Source organism: Lutjanus erythropterus, chromosome 18 (genome assembly GCF_056507025.1).
Source record: "Lutjanus erythropterus isolate fLutEry1 chromosome 18, fLutEry1.hap2, whole genome shotgun sequence".
NCBI classification, from domain to species: Eukaryota; Metazoa; Chordata; class Actinopteri; order Lutjaniformes; family Lutjanidae; genus Lutjanus; species Lutjanus erythropterus.
Window position 1 is genome coordinate 29,568,415 of NC_139334.1, and position 16,704 is coordinate 29,585,118.

A 16,704-nucleotide genomic window follows, 5' to 3' on the forward strand; every position below is an offset into this window, starting at 1 on the left:
CAAGAATAAAGTCTTCCAATGGGGTGAGAAACTAATTCATCGACATAAATAGGTTAATTTAGACAAGATTCTTTAAAAGAGAAAAATGACTTGTCAAGATCACCTAGAATCAGGGAGTGGTGCATCTTGGTCTCCGCTGAACTGGCGCTGGATAGCAGCCAGCCTGTTCTCACACTCCCTCAGCTGAGTCTGGGCCAGGCGGTGAGCGTCCTCGGGGCTCAGCGTGTCACACAGCTCTTTCAAGGCCTCGAGGTGCTGCCCTGCCTGGGCAAAGCTGCCATCCGCTGAGATACAAGCCTGATGAATGACAGCAAAACAGTAAGTAGGCATGTTATTAACTATATTTAAAGCTAGATGATTGCTTAATCATTTATTTGATGTCACTTCGTGTTTGTGTTTACTGTGTTTGTATTTTTTTTGTCCAGCAAGTTACAATAAAGTCATGATACTAAACACCCCAACAAAAACAGCACTCTCTTAAAGAGCAACCAGAATGAAGCATCAAAATTACCAGGTCCCACTGACAGTTTCCTTTGTGGCATGCAAAGAAGAAGGAGGAAAAAGGATAGATGGTTAGCAGGTAAACTGGCAGCATACCCATCCACCAAAGCACACCTGCCAAATTTTAACTTTAGCTACCTGTGCTTGGTTTTCTAATGAGGACTTTAAGTGCATCTCACACTGCAGGGCAGCTGTGTTAAAGTCTTTCCTTGTTACTTCAAAACGTAATTGCTGCAAAAAGCCTGAGATCTCAGCTCTCACAGCCTGGGAAACAAAATAGAATGAATTCAAGAAAACCACACGACAAGTTAGAACATATGAACATCAGCAAAGTGTTCATTTGCATGCATATAAAGCATTCATATCTAATTAAAAGAAAAAAGATGACAAATGCCAAAAATGCTGCAACAGTTTTTGATCATTTATTGCTGACATGCACAAGCAATTATCTGACACACTGAAACCTCAAACATGATAAAGCCTAAATTAAAACTAATCTGCTGTTAACAGTGATTAAACCACACACAAAACAACATACTCCCACAGAGAGTGAGTTTGTGTACTACCTCCCACTGTGTCCTCACAGACTGGGTGTAGGACTCCATTTCTCTGAGCTGTGCGGGGGTACAAAAGGCCTCCATACCCTTGGCTGCTCTCAAGAACTCCTCCAGCAACTCTGGGTCCAGGGTCTTCAGAGTCTCCTGAGGGGAATGTCATATATATACATGTATTGATATATATATTTGTGGACTGATTTCTTGAAAACTGGTTTATTTCAGTTAGAATCTTCAGTTAAAAACTGCATTAGAAAAAAAATAGAAGTAGTGTGTTCATTTTTTCAAATTTTATCTGAAATCTCTCCGCTTTAAAGGTTATTACAGCACCAAGTGTATAAAATATCAAATGAAATTTTCTCAAACTGATTATACTGTCATGTCAATGGACTCTTCCAAAGTCCCGCCCATTTATGCTCTGTGCTCCGATAACAATTGTAAAAGCTTGGTACCTAGGGAATCTTTTGTCTATGCTGGAAAGAAAACCAATTTCTTAAGATGTTGACCTGGAAAAGGGGCATTTGGGCTATAATAATAATATCTTAAGTTAGATAATGTCAGCAAAACACTAGCTAACTAGCTTGCTAATGAGTGGCATAGATAAGCTAGTAAGTTAGCTACCGTTTTGCTACCATTAGCCATCATATGTAATTTGCTAGCTAACAATTGCTGTAAATCAGCTACTTAGCTTGCATTTTGCCATAGGGCAGAATGCCAGCTAACTAGCTAGCTACCAATATATATAGATTAACAATCTTGTTAGAACTGTTACGTCTTGAGAGACACCAGGAAGAGAAGCTGCTGCCTTAGTGGCAACTAATGGGGATCAGAATAAATAGTAAATATAATAAAGAATTGGAACAAAGAGCAACAGGGAGCAGGACATAAAAAAGGCAGACTGGCAATGTAGAGTACCAATACGGACCTCTAATTACCTGAAAATCTTTAAGATTACAAGTTATTAATTGAGGTTACTCACTGACTATAACATAGAATACAGAAGTGATTATCAGTGATTACATTTACCGCTTTTACTGCTGCTTGCTCAGGTGATACACGTTTGTCTTCAAAAACGTTAATGGTTTCTCGGATATGTTCCTGCAGACAGTGTTTGGCGTCCTCAAAGCCATTCCGTGCCAAAGCCTGGGCCTTGGCGTAAGCCTCTGTGTAGGCCTGGGGAGGCGCCTGAGCCAGAGCCGGAGGTGTAACGTACAGGTCTGGAGAATCAGCCGGGGACTCGGGCAGCACACTGACCTGGGGTTGCTGAGGTCTGGGTTGTGGAGGAGACTGAGTTTGAGGTTTTAACTGTGGAAGTGCTTGGGTCTGAGGTCTGGCCTGTGGGGGTGACTGCGCCTTGGATTGTGGTGCAGTTTGGGCCTCAGATAGCGGTGGTGACTGAGCCTGAAGTTGGAGTTGCGGTGGCAACTGTGTTTCAGGTTTGGTTTGTGGCAGTGATTGGGCCTTGGGTTGGGCTGATGACTGAAACTTGGGTTGAGTTGATGATTGAGCTTCTAGTGGTGGTGCTGTTTGGGCCATGGGTAGTGGTGGTGACTGAGCCTGAAGCTGAGGCTGTTGTGGCATTTGTGCCTGAGATTTGGCTTGTGGCAGTGATTGGGCCTTTGGTTCTGTTGGTGACTGAACTTTGGATTGAGTTGGTGACTGAACTTCAGGTAGTTGTACATTTTTGTCGTGCAATTTTGGTTGTGGTAACAATTCGACCTTGGATTGGGTTGGTGACGGAATCTTTGGTTGGGCTGGTAACTGAACCCCTGGTTGTGGTGCAAATTCGGCTGGAGGTTTGGGTTGTGGAGCTGATTCATCTTTTGGTTGAGTTGGTGACAGAATCTTTGGTTGTGGTTGGAGCTGGGCCTGATGTTTGGGTTGCGTAGGTGGCTGCTGGAACTGAAGATTGGTCTGAGGCTGCTGAGTCTGAGCCTGGAGTTTTAATTGTACAGATTGCTGTGTCTGGATATGTGTTTGGGACTGGGCCTGCAGATGAGGTTGGAGCTGGGGCTGTGAAGGAAGCTGAGGACTGACTTGGTGTGGTGGTTGTGACTGGGGAGGTATTTGGGCTTGCATCCGTGGCTGAGGGTGATATTGAACCTGTGAATATTGCTGAGATTGAGGCTGAGGATGAGGCTGGGGATAAGGCTGGGGCTGAAGTTGAGGTGATGCCTGTATCCAAGTCTGTTGCTGAACTTGTTGTGTCTGGATATAAGCCCCTATCTGAGGTTGTTGTTGTTGCATGGGACTTTGGGGTCTCACTTGCGGTTGTGTTTGAGCCCAGGGTTGGGTTTGTGTTTGTGGCTGCATCTGAGGCTGAGTATATGATGGCCCCATGTGAGAATATCCGGGGTGCCCCATATGAGGTCCAAACTGGGGCCCAGCCTGGGGCCACTGTGGTAGAGCCTGAACTGTAGGATACCCCTGAGGCTGTGAGGTTTGACCTCTTTGCTGAGGGTATGGTTGAGGAGCTGGATGCCTCTGCTGGGCAATGGCTTGATTTTGTGACTCCGGTTTGGGTGTCCACTGCTGGGATGGAGAATGACCCTGAGAGTAACCTTGGGGGTACTGTGGAGGCTGTGCTGTAGCCTGCGGATGTGGGACTGACATTGGTGATGAAGCTCTAACTTGAGTCCAAGTGTGGATCTGGCCTTGAGAAATATGGCCTGGATGTTGGGCTGCTGGCTGAGCATGTGAGGGATACTGAGGCATAGGCTGAGAAGGACCCTGAGGCTGGACTACATGTCGAGGTTGGGTTTGTTGGGTTTGTTGAGTTGAAGGTTGGGCGTGACTTGGCTGAGCCATTAGCTGAGCCTGGGTTGGAGCCTGGACCATGGACTGGGGATGGATTTGAGACTGGGCATAGACTTGAGACTGGGTCTTTGACTGAAGATGGGTTTTAGGCTGGGTCTTTGACTGAAGTTGGGTTTGAACCTGGACCATGGACTGAGGTTGGGTTTGAACCTGGACCATGGACTGCGGTTGGGTTTGAGACTGGGCCAATAACTGAGGATGGATTTGAGTCTGGGTCATCAACTGAGCATGGACTTGCGACTGGGTCTTTGACTGAGGATGAGTTTGAACATGGACCATGGACTGAGGTTGGGTTTGAGGCTGGACCATGGACTGAAGTTGAGTTTGAGGCTGGACCATGGACTGAAGTTGGGTTTGAGGCTGGGTCATGGACTGAACATGGACTTGAGACTGGGTCTTTGACTGAGCATGAGTTTGAACTTGGACCATGGACTGAGCATGGGTTTGAGGGTGGATCACGGACTGAGAACGGGTTTGAGTCTGGGCCATGACCTCAGGATGGATTTGTGCCTGGGCAATCGACTGAGCATCTACTGGGGCCTGAGTTTGTATTGGTGGCTTAGGGGAAGGGGGTCTAACAGGGGCCCATGATTGTGGATGGGTTCGAAGCTGAATGTGAGATGGCACAGGAAGCTGCATTTGACCTGGCAGTGGAGCTGGCATAGGGGAAGAAGGTCTAACTTGAGCTACAGCTGGGCCATGGACTAGACCCTGTGGCTGCATAGATTGCTGAGGTCCAGCTGGGACACATGTTTGGGCCTGAGCCTGAACCGCGGGCTGGAGCTGCTGTTGTGTCTGTGGCTGGGTCGCAGGTTGTGTCTTCACAGGGCCATGGGGGTGTGGGAGACCTTGTGTCTTTGACTGACCTTGGCTCACTCCAGTTTGGGACATGGTCTTCGGTGGTTGCTGACTGACTGTCGCAGAGTGGGACACGCTTGTGGACTGCACCTGAACTTGGACAGCTGGCTGAGATTTAGATTGAACCATAGTTTGAGGTTGTGACTCATTTTGAGCCTTTGTTTGTGGGCGTGGCTGAGCCATTGTTACAGTTTGGGATTTGGGCTTGGTGTCCAAATCAGGTTCTGCCTGTCTTACAGTGGGCGGTGGTTGCTTTTGTTGTTCCTGATGTAGCAACTGTTCCTGTTGCTTTTGCTGTTTTTCCATGTGCTGTGGTTGTTGTTGCTGATGTATGTCTTTTTGTTGTCCTTGCTCTTGTTGCTTTATTTGTTTTTGTTTCTCTTTTTGCTGTTGTTGTGTTTGATCAGTAACCTTTGCATGTGCCTCTGGTTGTGCCCTGGCAGCTTCAGTGTGCTGTGAAACAACCTGAACTGATCCCACTGTTTCTCTGTCAGGCTGCAGCTGCGTCTGTCTAGTCTCAATATGTTCCTGAGTGGAATGCTGATCTGGATCTGGACTTGGAGTTTTATGCTCTCCTGCAGCTGGCTTCTGAAGCCAAGGACGGCTCTTCAATGCTTGAGCCTTTCTGCTCTGAAGCTCCTGGGAGCTCAGAGGCTGTTTCTTTACAGATGAAGTCTGCTCGTGGGGCTCTGGTGTGTGTCTGACTTGTGATTCAACCTGTACATGCGTCACCACGTGCTGCTGAACTTGATATTGATGCATTTCTAGCTGCTGCTGCTGCTCCACCTGTTTTTGTTCTCGCTTCTGCTGCTGTTGTTGTGCTTGCATTGGCATCAGCTCCTGCATTTGTACTCCTTGTGATTGTTGCTCTTCAAGTCCTTGCTGCTGTAGCTTTTTTTCAGTCTGTCCCTTGTCTTTTGCAAGCTGTTCTTCCTGCAGTAGCTGTATCTGCGGTATCAATCCTTGTTCCTGGGTCTGCTGTTGTTTTTGGGCAGCGGCTTCTGGCCAGACCTGAGCTGGGCTTTCTGGTGGCGACTTTGTCCTGGTCTGCATGACAGCTTGTGCGTAGGTGTATGGCATTGGAGGAGAGGTGGGCTTCTTCTCTTTGTATTCTTGTACCACTATCTTTGGCACAAAGGTTTCATGAATCTGATGAGAAACTAACTTTGTGCTAGGCTTCTGAGTTGGCTGCCTGGTATCTGACTCTGTCAAATGCTGAGGCTCTCCTTTAGCCTGGATAAAGACTTTTGATGGAGGCCCTTCTGGGGGGCTTCTGCTTCTGTCTCTCCTGGCTCCTAGGCTGCTCAGCATGCCTACAACTTCCTGGAATTGAAATCACACACATTAGAAAAGCTGATATTGTAATTGTACTTATCAATATTGTCTGCTGTGCTTGTCCTTCCTGTTTCCTACTGTCTCAAGTACAGAACAGGCTAAACTCAATGGCTTGTCCAGTCAATCTATAAAAAGACAAATCACCTGTGACTGAGCAACAGCAGCTCTCACTCGGTCCTGCATGGCAGTGGCATGGAGGTACTGGAGGGGAGAGTTCTTCTGACTCGTCATCACCATCACCTGCAGGTCCTGTTCCTCTGTGACCACCTGACCCTCTAGCTGTAGACCACGGGATATCAGGACCTGTGGGAATAAATGGTGTTGAACAACCATCAGTGTTTCCTTAATAACACATAAGGTTTTCATCATGAATGGAATAAGTTTGTCACAGGAGCTTCAAGTGTTTCAGAATACCCAAAATTTGAATCAACAATCAGAAGAATAACCTTTCCGTTCTGTGGCTCATCTTACCCTGGCTTGTGGGTCTTGACCCCGCTGTTGTCGGTCTGCAGCCCTCAGCAGCTGGTACAGCTCACTGGCCTCACTCTCCCAGTGCAGGAGTTCAGCAAGGCGACTGTCCAGTCCTGACACACTGTGCTGCAGCTCCGCACAAACCTGTTCTGCCTCAAGCATGGTTTGCATCACCTGGTGACATTATGGGAAGTTACAGTAAATAATATACAATCACAAATAGTAGCTGTCTCTAGCTATTTGGTTAAAAAATGTAATAAACGGAGGAACAAAACATAAAATTGTGAGTGCTTATGAACACAGCAGTATGAAGCATGTGTAAAAAAAGAAAGAAATATTTCATACTTCGGGTATAGCAAGCTTCAGTTTCTGTAACTGATCCGCTGGGTATTCTGGGGAGGGAGTCAGAGCGTCCAGATCCACTTCTTTTATTTTTCTCATTATGATCTGAAGGGAAGAAAACATGTAGTTAATTCTAGAAACTTAATCTGGTCATTTAAAGTAAAATCCTCATAAGTATATAAAATGATGGTTCTAACAGGCTAACTGCAGCCTGAGATCTGTTATTTTTCTAAACAGACTTCTGTTTCACATGTAATCATTACACTTTGTTATAATGCTGCACAATTATAGCCAAAATGATAATGATGATTATTTTGATCAATGCTGAGAGCACAATTATTTTTCACAAATATTCATTGATTTTAGGGACAAAATATTTCTATTCCACTTTCACTCTAAATAAACAGGGCACTGTTTTTTCTTCCATGTTGTAGTCCATTCCTGCTAATGTACAAATCTGTGCAACAAAACAAGAGTGTTTTATTCACAGTGGCTCTCCAAGAAACAACATATAAATTAAACTGTACCAAAACATTTTAGCATATTCAACAGATAACTGCTTTTACTTTCATGCTGTGCTAAATTCATGTAATGACATGCTGCGCAGAGTTGCTGTAATGGGTTTCAGGTGTTATTTCAGGTGGTTGAACAAGTTAGTATTGCTTTGTGGCACAAGTCTCATGCACTCTTTGCATATGATTTATTCTCGCTTAACATCACTTGCCCCAAATCCGAAATAATTCCAAACAACAGATGATGATCACTTCTGAGGGCTTAGCTCTTTACGCTCTGCTCCAGACTTTGTTTTGCCTGTCTGATCTCTATTCTACTCAGGACTGCAGATGTCCTCCAGGAAATTTTGCACATGCTGCCACTGCAGGTGGTTGGCTGTTAGTTTAGGAGGCACCTGATTTGATTTGCAGTTTTCTATGAGCGATGCATGCGTGTTAAACATCAATATCACAGTCAATCATTTTCATTTGATTCTAAGAAGCCAAAATCATGATCATGATCAAGGTTAATATTATTCATTGTGCAGCCCCATTCTGTTATCAGAAACTCAGATTTAGCTGATTTCTAATCAAATTCACTTACATCCAAAATTCTTAATTTTTTGATTACTGAAATCTGTTTTGCTGAACTAAGTAAAAAATTGTCAATGTGATATTAATCTGCTTAGAGACAGAGAAAACTCAGACAGTTAATAGTTAAGAAGAGCCATGACTCAACTCCACTCTGCAAAGGTATGATTTATCAATCAATCAGTCCTACCTGTATTCTCTTTCTGTAGGTGCGTAAGGGACCAGCCATGGCCTCCAGCGGCTCTTTGAGAATCAGAGTAGCTTCTCTGATCAGAGCTTGGACATCCTGAGGTCTGGCCTGGATGTCCTGGCCTCTTTCCTGGGCCTCAGCGCTGGGCTCAGCCATGCTGTCCTGGAAAAAGCAGCCAAGTACAGCAAGTGAAGATGTTAACAGCCAGGGAGAAACAGGAGCAGTGGGTGATCACACACTGTAATCAAAGACTATAAAGCCTTGCGCTGATAATTGCTTGCACAATAAGTAAAGGTGGAGTACAACTTTCAAACTTGAAGCCACTCCTTCGTATCATAGCGTGGGAATAATTAAAACAATACAACAATTATGGTTTAAATTCCACAAGCCTGACACACGAAGTTACCAAAATCCCCGCTGTCAGTCATCACTTGACAGCAAATAAACAAGTAAAACAAACAAAGAAGAAACTAGATTATACTACTAAAACAACAAAGCCACTCGCCCTGGTTTAGACATAGCAAAAGGTGAGAGTGACAGGTTAATTTGAAAAACAATTGAGTGTTACAGTCATCAGTCAACTCTTCAGTGGTTCCAGATTGAACTGCAGCAACATGACCACAGAGAAGGCTGCTGATCAAACAGCAGCAGATTAACTGAATCCAACCAGCCAGGTTTTCCCTGTTGTGTAACTTACGAATGTGTTTCTCTTGACGAACTCAGCCCAGTGCATGTTGAGTCTGCGCAGCTCCTCTGCCAGGCTCCTGCTGGTCTGAGGGTCTGTTGACTCAATCAGGAAGTTACCCACCTCGTTCAGGTGGGCCTGTCGGGAGCCCCACTCAGCGATAGATTCAGACGTCACCTTAATAAAAACATGAATATAGCAACCATAATCAATACTGAGGAGGAATATTGATGCGTGCGTGACAAAACTATGTGTCTGTATAGTCGACACAGTCCAGCATTTGCCACACATAACATCCAACAGGTCATGTTCGGTTCATCAAGGCCTGCTGATGGCACCAGGGATTAAAACAAAATTTACATCTCCACAATAAAACTATCACACTGACATTAGACAGAGCGTCGGACTGCTGTTACTATTTTACAGTACGTCAGAGAAATGTATGACAGAGGCCTGGGAGGAGGTTTCTTTCTACAACAAAACTTCTGATCGACATCAATTGTCTTCCTCACCACAGAAAGCAACACCAAAAAGGACTGTAATTATGATCAATTATAAACCTTAGGTGTAGGCATGGTATCATTAATAGTCTCATCCCGCAGGTAATCATATTTTCCTTATTACCATTCATTCGCATAATTTCCATGGTTATTTCCATGTTGAGAGTGTTTCATTGTCATTGACTGATCATTTTAATGTTTTTTTTGGTCACATCACTTTTCCTTTTTCATTAAATATATAAATATAATATATAAATACTCTGACTTTTATAAAGTCGCTGTCCTAAGTGTTATTTTGATGTAAAGATCAATGGAATCAGAATAAAACTGCTTCAGAGAGGAGAACTGATGGATTTAAAATATTTTGTTACATGAGTATTTGATTACATGGTCTTTTGAGTAATTGAGTAATGAAATGCGCCAATTTAATCAATGCAAATAAAAGTAGTGAAATCACTACAACTGTAAAGGTTATTTTTTGTAATATTTTGCTGGTGCCTTTTTAGTAAACATTTGCAAAAACATTTGCTCGGGAGGAAGTAATACTCTCACTGGTATCACTGAGTGGGTAGTTTGATCTATCTAATATCTATTCATCTATTCTTAGATGCACTGAGATTCTCTCTTGAAAGATTATGTCTTGATGCAGAAAAGTCAATAGAAGAAACTACTACTATCACTACTGTTGTATTAATAAAAGACAATGGAAGTAAATTAATTTGTTAATTTTAATGCTGGAACAAATATGCTATATTTTAAAAGTAGCAAGTAGCCACAGAGAAATAACATAAATCATGTACAGAAATGAAAACTTTTCATGTATCAAGATGTATCACTAATTGTTCTAACATTAAATCTCGAGGTGCCTAGTGATTCCAACCCCTGATAATTACGTGTTAATAATACCTCTGATCTGTGGCCCTGGCTGTGTGCGACAGAGCCCTGCTGCAGCCAAGCCTGCAGGGAGCTGAGGCAGTCGCTGTAGGAGTCCCAGGCAGACAGAACACGTCCCATGGTGCTCTTGGCTGTGGTCACCTCCTCCAAAACCATGGTGGTGTCCTCCTCCAGCCGCTTCACCTGCTGACTGACGTGGTGGTAATCTCCAGCTGAAGAACAAACACTCATTCAATACAAAAACCAACACATGAACAGGTTTCACCTCTAAGGAACAATTTCAAGCTAAATACAAGCAGAAAAACAGACGTAAAAATAAAGCCTGTTTGATCTGTTGATTCAGATTTCAGTTAACAGTCCTATAGAATCGCCTTCTTTCATCAGTTAGATAAACATTAAGGAATGTAATTCACACAACACTCACCGAGGGCAGATTTGCTTGAATATTTCTCAGAAACCTGCTTCAGTTTATGAATAGTTGCTTCCAACAAAGAGGGTAGCTCCTGAGTGTTTACCACCTCCTGTTTTTAAAAATACATTTTACACATCAGCCATGCACATTAGAAAGCAAAAACAGTATTTTTGGATGGCTACACAGAAAAACTGAGAGATGAACTTCTTAGTTATTCTTAGACCTTAGATCTTTAGTTTGTCAAGAGAGTGACTCCAGACAAAAGGCCATGCTGTTACCAATATCAGAGTTTTTTTTTCCTCTTTACAGTGGCTAGTTTAGGACAAATTACGGAGGAATTATTTTAAAGATGCCTAATCTGAACAAGGACTACTATACTTACATGCCATTCTTGCAGCAACACTCTGACAGCCTCCGGGGAGATGTAAGGTCTCTTCCAGATCCGGAGCTTGGTCCTGATCTGCCCCAAAAGATCCAAAACTGTGTGGCGCTGCTCCCGGTACTCCAGCTTGATCCCGTGGTATTTAGCAGACACTCTTACACTGGTGAACCTGGTGAGGACGTTCACAAATTAAGTTGTGAAGGTGGCAAACAAACTTCAGTAACTGCAAAAGATGTACACTTTTTGAATTAATTTAAATGACTGTGCATAGTATTTTTATAATATATATATTTTTGTTGTTTATGTTGATGTCAATTTTCTATTTATGCTTCTTGACTTGCAGTACTTGATTTCAGCTCTCTCTATATTTCCTTGCACTGTTTATTGTTCTGCATCAATGCAAGTTAAATATTCCTTAATTAATCCTACAGTGGAAAGATGTGCAGTGCTACAGCAGCAAAGTGGATAACAAAATAGAAAGAGCATCAATAAAAATATATAAAAACAGAAACAACATAAATAAGAGGAAATTTGAAAATAGGAGCTATATATGCAAGAACAATAAAAAACAGACTCGACTATTATTTACACTGTTATAACACTACATAGGAAGTAGGTATTGCACATATTTCACAGTCGAAATCATAATACACTTAGCAGATTGATACGGCACAGATGAAGGAAATTTGATACCAATATACCAAGGCAAATTCCTTGTAAGTGGAAAAACAAACAGCAACAAACTCCCTGATGAACAACTTGAAAGCTAATCATATGTATAAAGTTAAAAATGTCACTGGCCCTGGAAATGTCACATCTTCATGATCCTGAGCACTACGCTCCTAAAATAAACTGATATAATCCACAGGCTTGAAGTCAATTTTGCCTCTCTAGTATCATTTTGTGCAAACCAAAAGTGTCTAGCAGTAACAACACTGCACACGATTCCTTATTAACATACATTAAACCCAAGTATGGTGTTTTGTAACTGTTACAAATTTCTTTTTCTGTGCTTAAACAATGGCCTTGATTATATCCGGGTCATGTACTACTTAAAGTAAAATATGTACAGTTCATAAAATTTCACACATGATCAGCCAGTCCACCCACCTCCTCTTTAGTTCATCCATCTTGTCAGTGGGAACCATCATGTTTCCATATTCATCCACATTCTGGAAGGACTGGAAAGTCTTCACATGCTGCGGCATCTCCTCCAGACAAACCTACAGCAACATTCAGCAGTGAGCGCAGTCAAACGCATATTTATTTTTAAATATCCTACAGAATCCTAATTTCTGCTAATGAAGGTCTATATTTTAGTGCTTTACAGAGGAGGTAGGTGTACAAAGACTAATGCATTGGAGAAACAGACTTCTCAATGATTTTTTTATATTCTGTTAGCCACATTTCCTGAACAGTGAATTAACAAACGAATACTCAGAATAAAGGGGCTATTCTGCAGTGGTTATTTATATCTGAAATGTGGAAACCCCTGCCTGAGGAACCTGAGTTTGTTAAATCAGCATTATTGTTTACTTCACTTCCTAAAATCCTATAGTTAAAGGGTTGGAAGCAGTGAATATTCACTTTGAGCAGCTCCTGTTTCTCCCTGGCGTCGTCAGCAGCTCGGCCGTGGTCCGGTGGGTCACCCTCCTCCTCAGCCAGAGCCCCCTCTGATTTCAGCAGCCAGCGAGCAACTGTGTCCAAGGGGGCTGGGAGACTCATATCTAACTCAATTTTGTATTCACGCATCTATGTGAAAAAACGGACGGAAAGAAGAAACATTTCATTACAAATAAAATCAATGCCTTTCAAATTAAAGCACATACAGAAATAAATGCAGTGCATATAGACTAATATGCCAGTAAAGAAAACCTTTTTTTTTTTTTAAAACACATTTACAAAGTGCTGTACAGCAACAAGAAAGAAAGAAAGAAAGAAAGAAAGAAAGAAAGAAAGAAAGAAAGAAAGAAAGAAAGAAAGAAAGAAAGAAAGAAAGAGAAAGAGGGTTCATATACAAGAAACCATTCAGCCATTCAAAAATAAATATGCAACACAATGAAAATACGAACACAGAAAACATAAAGCAACCAGACACCACCCAGATCACACCCGTATAATTATAGAAATGCCACCCTAAAGAAGAACAAGAACTGTTGTTTGAAACACTGAGACTCAGCTGATCTAATGAGAGGGGGGAGATTGTTCCAAGCTCTGGCTGCTTGGACAGCAAAACAGTGGCTGCCTTTGGTTTTTTGTTTGGCGTGCAGTACAGCCTCATGGTTTTGGTTAGATGACCAAAGTGGCTGCTCAGTGGTGTAAGAGCTTTGTCACTCAGAAATATAGACAGAAGCTACAGCATGTAGTGCTTTATAAGTGATTAAAAGGGCAGCTTGAGAGAAAAAAAGAATGAAACATTTTTTTTGCTATATTTTTGGATTGAAAGAAACTGGATCGAACCAACTGTTTTCATACAGTGTTTGAATTTTAATACGGGGTCAATCATAAAGCAAAGATTCCCAGAATTTGGTTTGACATAAGGGGAAAGTTGGACAACACAATGGAAAATGCCATTTGGAGCACTGTCAGGGTCAATAATGAGAAGCTCAGTGTAGAAGGCTGAGTGACATCCAGCCATTTATTGTGGCAGAACAGTTTTGGAGAGAGAGAGAGAGAGAGTGCCAAAGTTCCTGAGATGATCTAAAGCTGAATGTCGTCAGCGTAGAGAGGTTAATAAGTACTTACATCTTTATAGTCGCATAGTTAGAGTACATACTGTTACAGTACTGAGTATTTAGAGGTCTGACTTCTTATATTATGTTTTTATACTTGTTACTTGTGACTGTGTGTAGTGTTGCATGTAAATAAGATACTGGACATATTTAATAATTTGAAAAAACAAACTATCTAACCTAATTAAAAACTACCAAAACTTATCAAATTAATCCAAAGGTTTAAAAAGGTTAAAATGTACCAATATCAAAAACTGGACAAGCTTTATCATTTTATTTAAGGTTTGGGCGGGACAAGAGATTTGAGTGGAACTGACCTTTTCAGTGAGGGCGTCCCACGCCTCTCTGAGAGCTCGCTGCTCTTCAGTCAGTTTCGGTGTTCTTCTCATCGCTGTCAACAAAGGCATGATGGGACGCCGCTGCTCATTAAAAGACACCAGGAAGGTGTGAAAGACCTGCAGGAGGAAAATGTCATCGTAAGTGCCACTTTCGTACACACAGTCAACTCAAACAAGAGAACAAATACATCAAGATTCAAAGTGCAAAATTTCAAAGATTCCCTTTTTTTCTTAGCACACAGACAGACAACAATCAGCAGGACGAGTAAATATGACATTATGGGAAAAAGCATGAGCAGCTATAAGCTCTTAATAACTGAAATAAACAGTTTTGAAAATATGCTTTTGCAAGACCACTGATGTGAGACAGAGGCTGCCAATTGTTTGCTTGTATTGCTTGGCCTGTTGTAATAATACAACAGAAATCTACCACAGTTAATAAAACAATTATCAAGCATCGCAATAGTGATACAATAGCATAATATATCTTATATATATTATATATGAACTAGCTGGATACACACATGGTATCTCTCTGAGTAGCTCTCTCCCTCTGTGGAGTCCCATCCCTCCAGCAGCTCGTCGTACGCCTGAGCCAGCCAGCAGGTCACTTCCCTTGCTTTCTGATCAGGCGTCGCCTGGAAATGCAAAAAACACACAAAACAAAAAAAAAGTTTTAGTAAACAGGCTAAACTCAACTGTTGATTTCTTTACATAATGTTAAATACATGTTGATCATGGTTAGTCATGATCAGTGATATTTAATTTGATTTCCATAACCTAAACAGTGGTTTTATTTTCTTTAATTTAGATCAATAGCAGTATGGGTGAGAGGAAAATGTTTCCGATTTGGGGGTGAACTGTCCCTTTAATTGAAAACACAAGAGAAGGAGCTGCTGTACTCCAGTGCTGTCTAGTGCTAAAATACTGTATTGACTGCCAAAATCATGTAAACAATTTTCTATTTATTATCAAAAAATTTTGTTAACACAGTCAATAAAGCAAAGGAGTTACACAAAAAGCTTTCCCACAAGGCACCAACAGCAGTCATGAGATACTTTACACAACACAGAATAGCGTCGGTATGCCAAAATTTGCTGTGCTTCAAGCAGGCCTGTGCACAGCAGAGTACCAAGCCCATACAGAGGTTTGTTTTGGCTACAAAGTTGCTCTTTAATTCATGAAAACATGGGAACATGGACAATAGCCACTTTTATCTACTGCCTGGCAGATACCTCCTGGATACTTGATGGAAAGTTTTATATTCTTTAATGCAATGTCTATGGATGGACTCAGTGTGTTGCAGCATTAGGGTTGTTTTGTTTTCATTTTGTGCATTACATGCAGAACAAGAGCGACTATTTTCAGATGCCCTTTCAAATCCAGACCCAGCCTACAGTGTATCTTGCACAATAACTGCAGGATTATTCCAAAATTAAAACCTCTTGGAGGTAAAGTAACAGCATGAAAAATAGATTAAAAACTCAAATTTCAACAGTGGCCTCATCCAACATGCAGATCTCTTGTCAGAAACCTGAGCTGACAGGTGTTTTGTCCACTGTGACTGAGCTGTCATGAGTTCTGCGGCAGGCGACACCGGCAGGAATTCAGTGGCAGGAGTAGCTGCGCTGCAGAGTCGCCCTGTGAGTGCTTTATTCATCTCATGGGAGGCAGAGAAACACACCCTCGCCGTGGTTTTGGATTCCTTCCCAGACAACAGGGCAAACTAGTTTGATTCTGCATGATCAGTCCTGCTTTTAACCAACATATGATTTGAAGATAATGTTGGGTCTTAGAAACAGAGTTTTTTTTTTTTATTTGAGTAGCTGCAGTGCTGTCCCAATAAACAACTTTCCTGGCATGTCTTTACGAGGTATAGTCGTCAGCAATTTAATCTAAAGTTATTTGCGGGTGCTACAAAGGTTTGGTGTGGCTGATTTATGCCGTCTGACATGCCAGTAATGAGGCTGAATATTGTAGACCAGTGAGCCAGAGGGTTTCCACACACACGTTTGAGCGGAGAAAAACATCAGTGACAGGGAGGCGTGGCACTGACAGAGATATAGTAGATTCTGACCAACATATTTAAAAATCCTTTGGATTTGGGTTGTTTTGAAAACAAAAAAAGACAAATCTACATTAAGTGTAAGACAGCCATTTTAGTTTGTGTTTATGTCTCAGTCGAGTATCCAAGTCTGTTTGTTAATTTCTTTGTATATTTCTCTGTTTATTTTTATACTAATTGATACTATTATACTTTTGTCTGCTGGTTATTTTCTAATGTCACATGCATGTTTTCTGTTCTTTTGCAGCTGCTGTTTATTGCTCTTCCTGTCTGTCTTGCTAATTCTTGCTTTCCTGTTTGTTTTTGCTGTTGCTGCTTTGCTTTTTATCTTTTGCTGTTTCCTGCTTTGCCTGGTTGTTTTACTATTGTTGCTGTGCCTCTTGTTCACTGTTGTTGCATGTCGGTTTTGCTGCATGATTATGCTACTTGTGTTTTGTTGCTGTACTGCTTCATGCTGCTGTGTTTTAACTTTTGAATCCCTCTTAGCCCCTCCCTACCCTGTTTCCTCAAGACGCTCATGCCAAGCAGATTTTCCTTTTTAAATAA

At 41.9% G+C, this 16,704-nt stretch overlaps 1 protein-coding gene across 1 annotated transcript in view; it reads right to left on the reverse strand.

Annotated features, from left to right (window-relative positions):
• Positions 1 to 16,704, reverse strand: part of syne2b (spectrin repeat containing, nuclear envelope 2b) — a 169,022-nt gene that overhangs the window by 123,771 nt on the left and 28,547 nt on the right. Inside the window, exons 10-24 of the mRNA XM_084742989.1 lie at positions 14,618 to 14,731; positions 14,073 to 14,210; positions 12,611 to 12,775; positions 12,134 to 12,246; positions 11,024 to 11,192; positions 10,654 to 10,750; positions 10,242 to 10,441; positions 8,848 to 9,012; positions 8,151 to 8,312; positions 6,882 to 6,983; positions 6,537 to 6,710; positions 6,210 to 6,368; positions 2,082 to 6,053; positions 1,068 to 1,202; positions 104 to 297 (exon numbers count right to left, since the gene is read on the reverse strand). Of these exons, the coding sequence (XP_084599115.1) occupies positions 104 to 297; positions 1,068 to 1,202; positions 2,082 to 6,053; positions 6,210 to 6,368; positions 6,537 to 6,710; positions 6,882 to 6,983; positions 8,151 to 8,312; positions 8,848 to 9,012; positions 10,242 to 10,441; positions 10,654 to 10,750; positions 11,024 to 11,192; positions 12,134 to 12,246; positions 12,611 to 12,775; positions 14,073 to 14,210; positions 14,618 to 14,731 (6,059 nt within the window). The remainder of the gene's footprint in view (positions 1 to 103; positions 298 to 1,067; positions 1,203 to 2,081; positions 6,054 to 6,209; positions 6,369 to 6,536; positions 6,711 to 6,881; positions 6,984 to 8,150; positions 8,313 to 8,847; positions 9,013 to 10,241; positions 10,442 to 10,653; positions 10,751 to 11,023; positions 11,193 to 12,133; positions 12,247 to 12,610; positions 12,776 to 14,072; positions 14,211 to 14,617; positions 14,732 to 16,704) is intronic.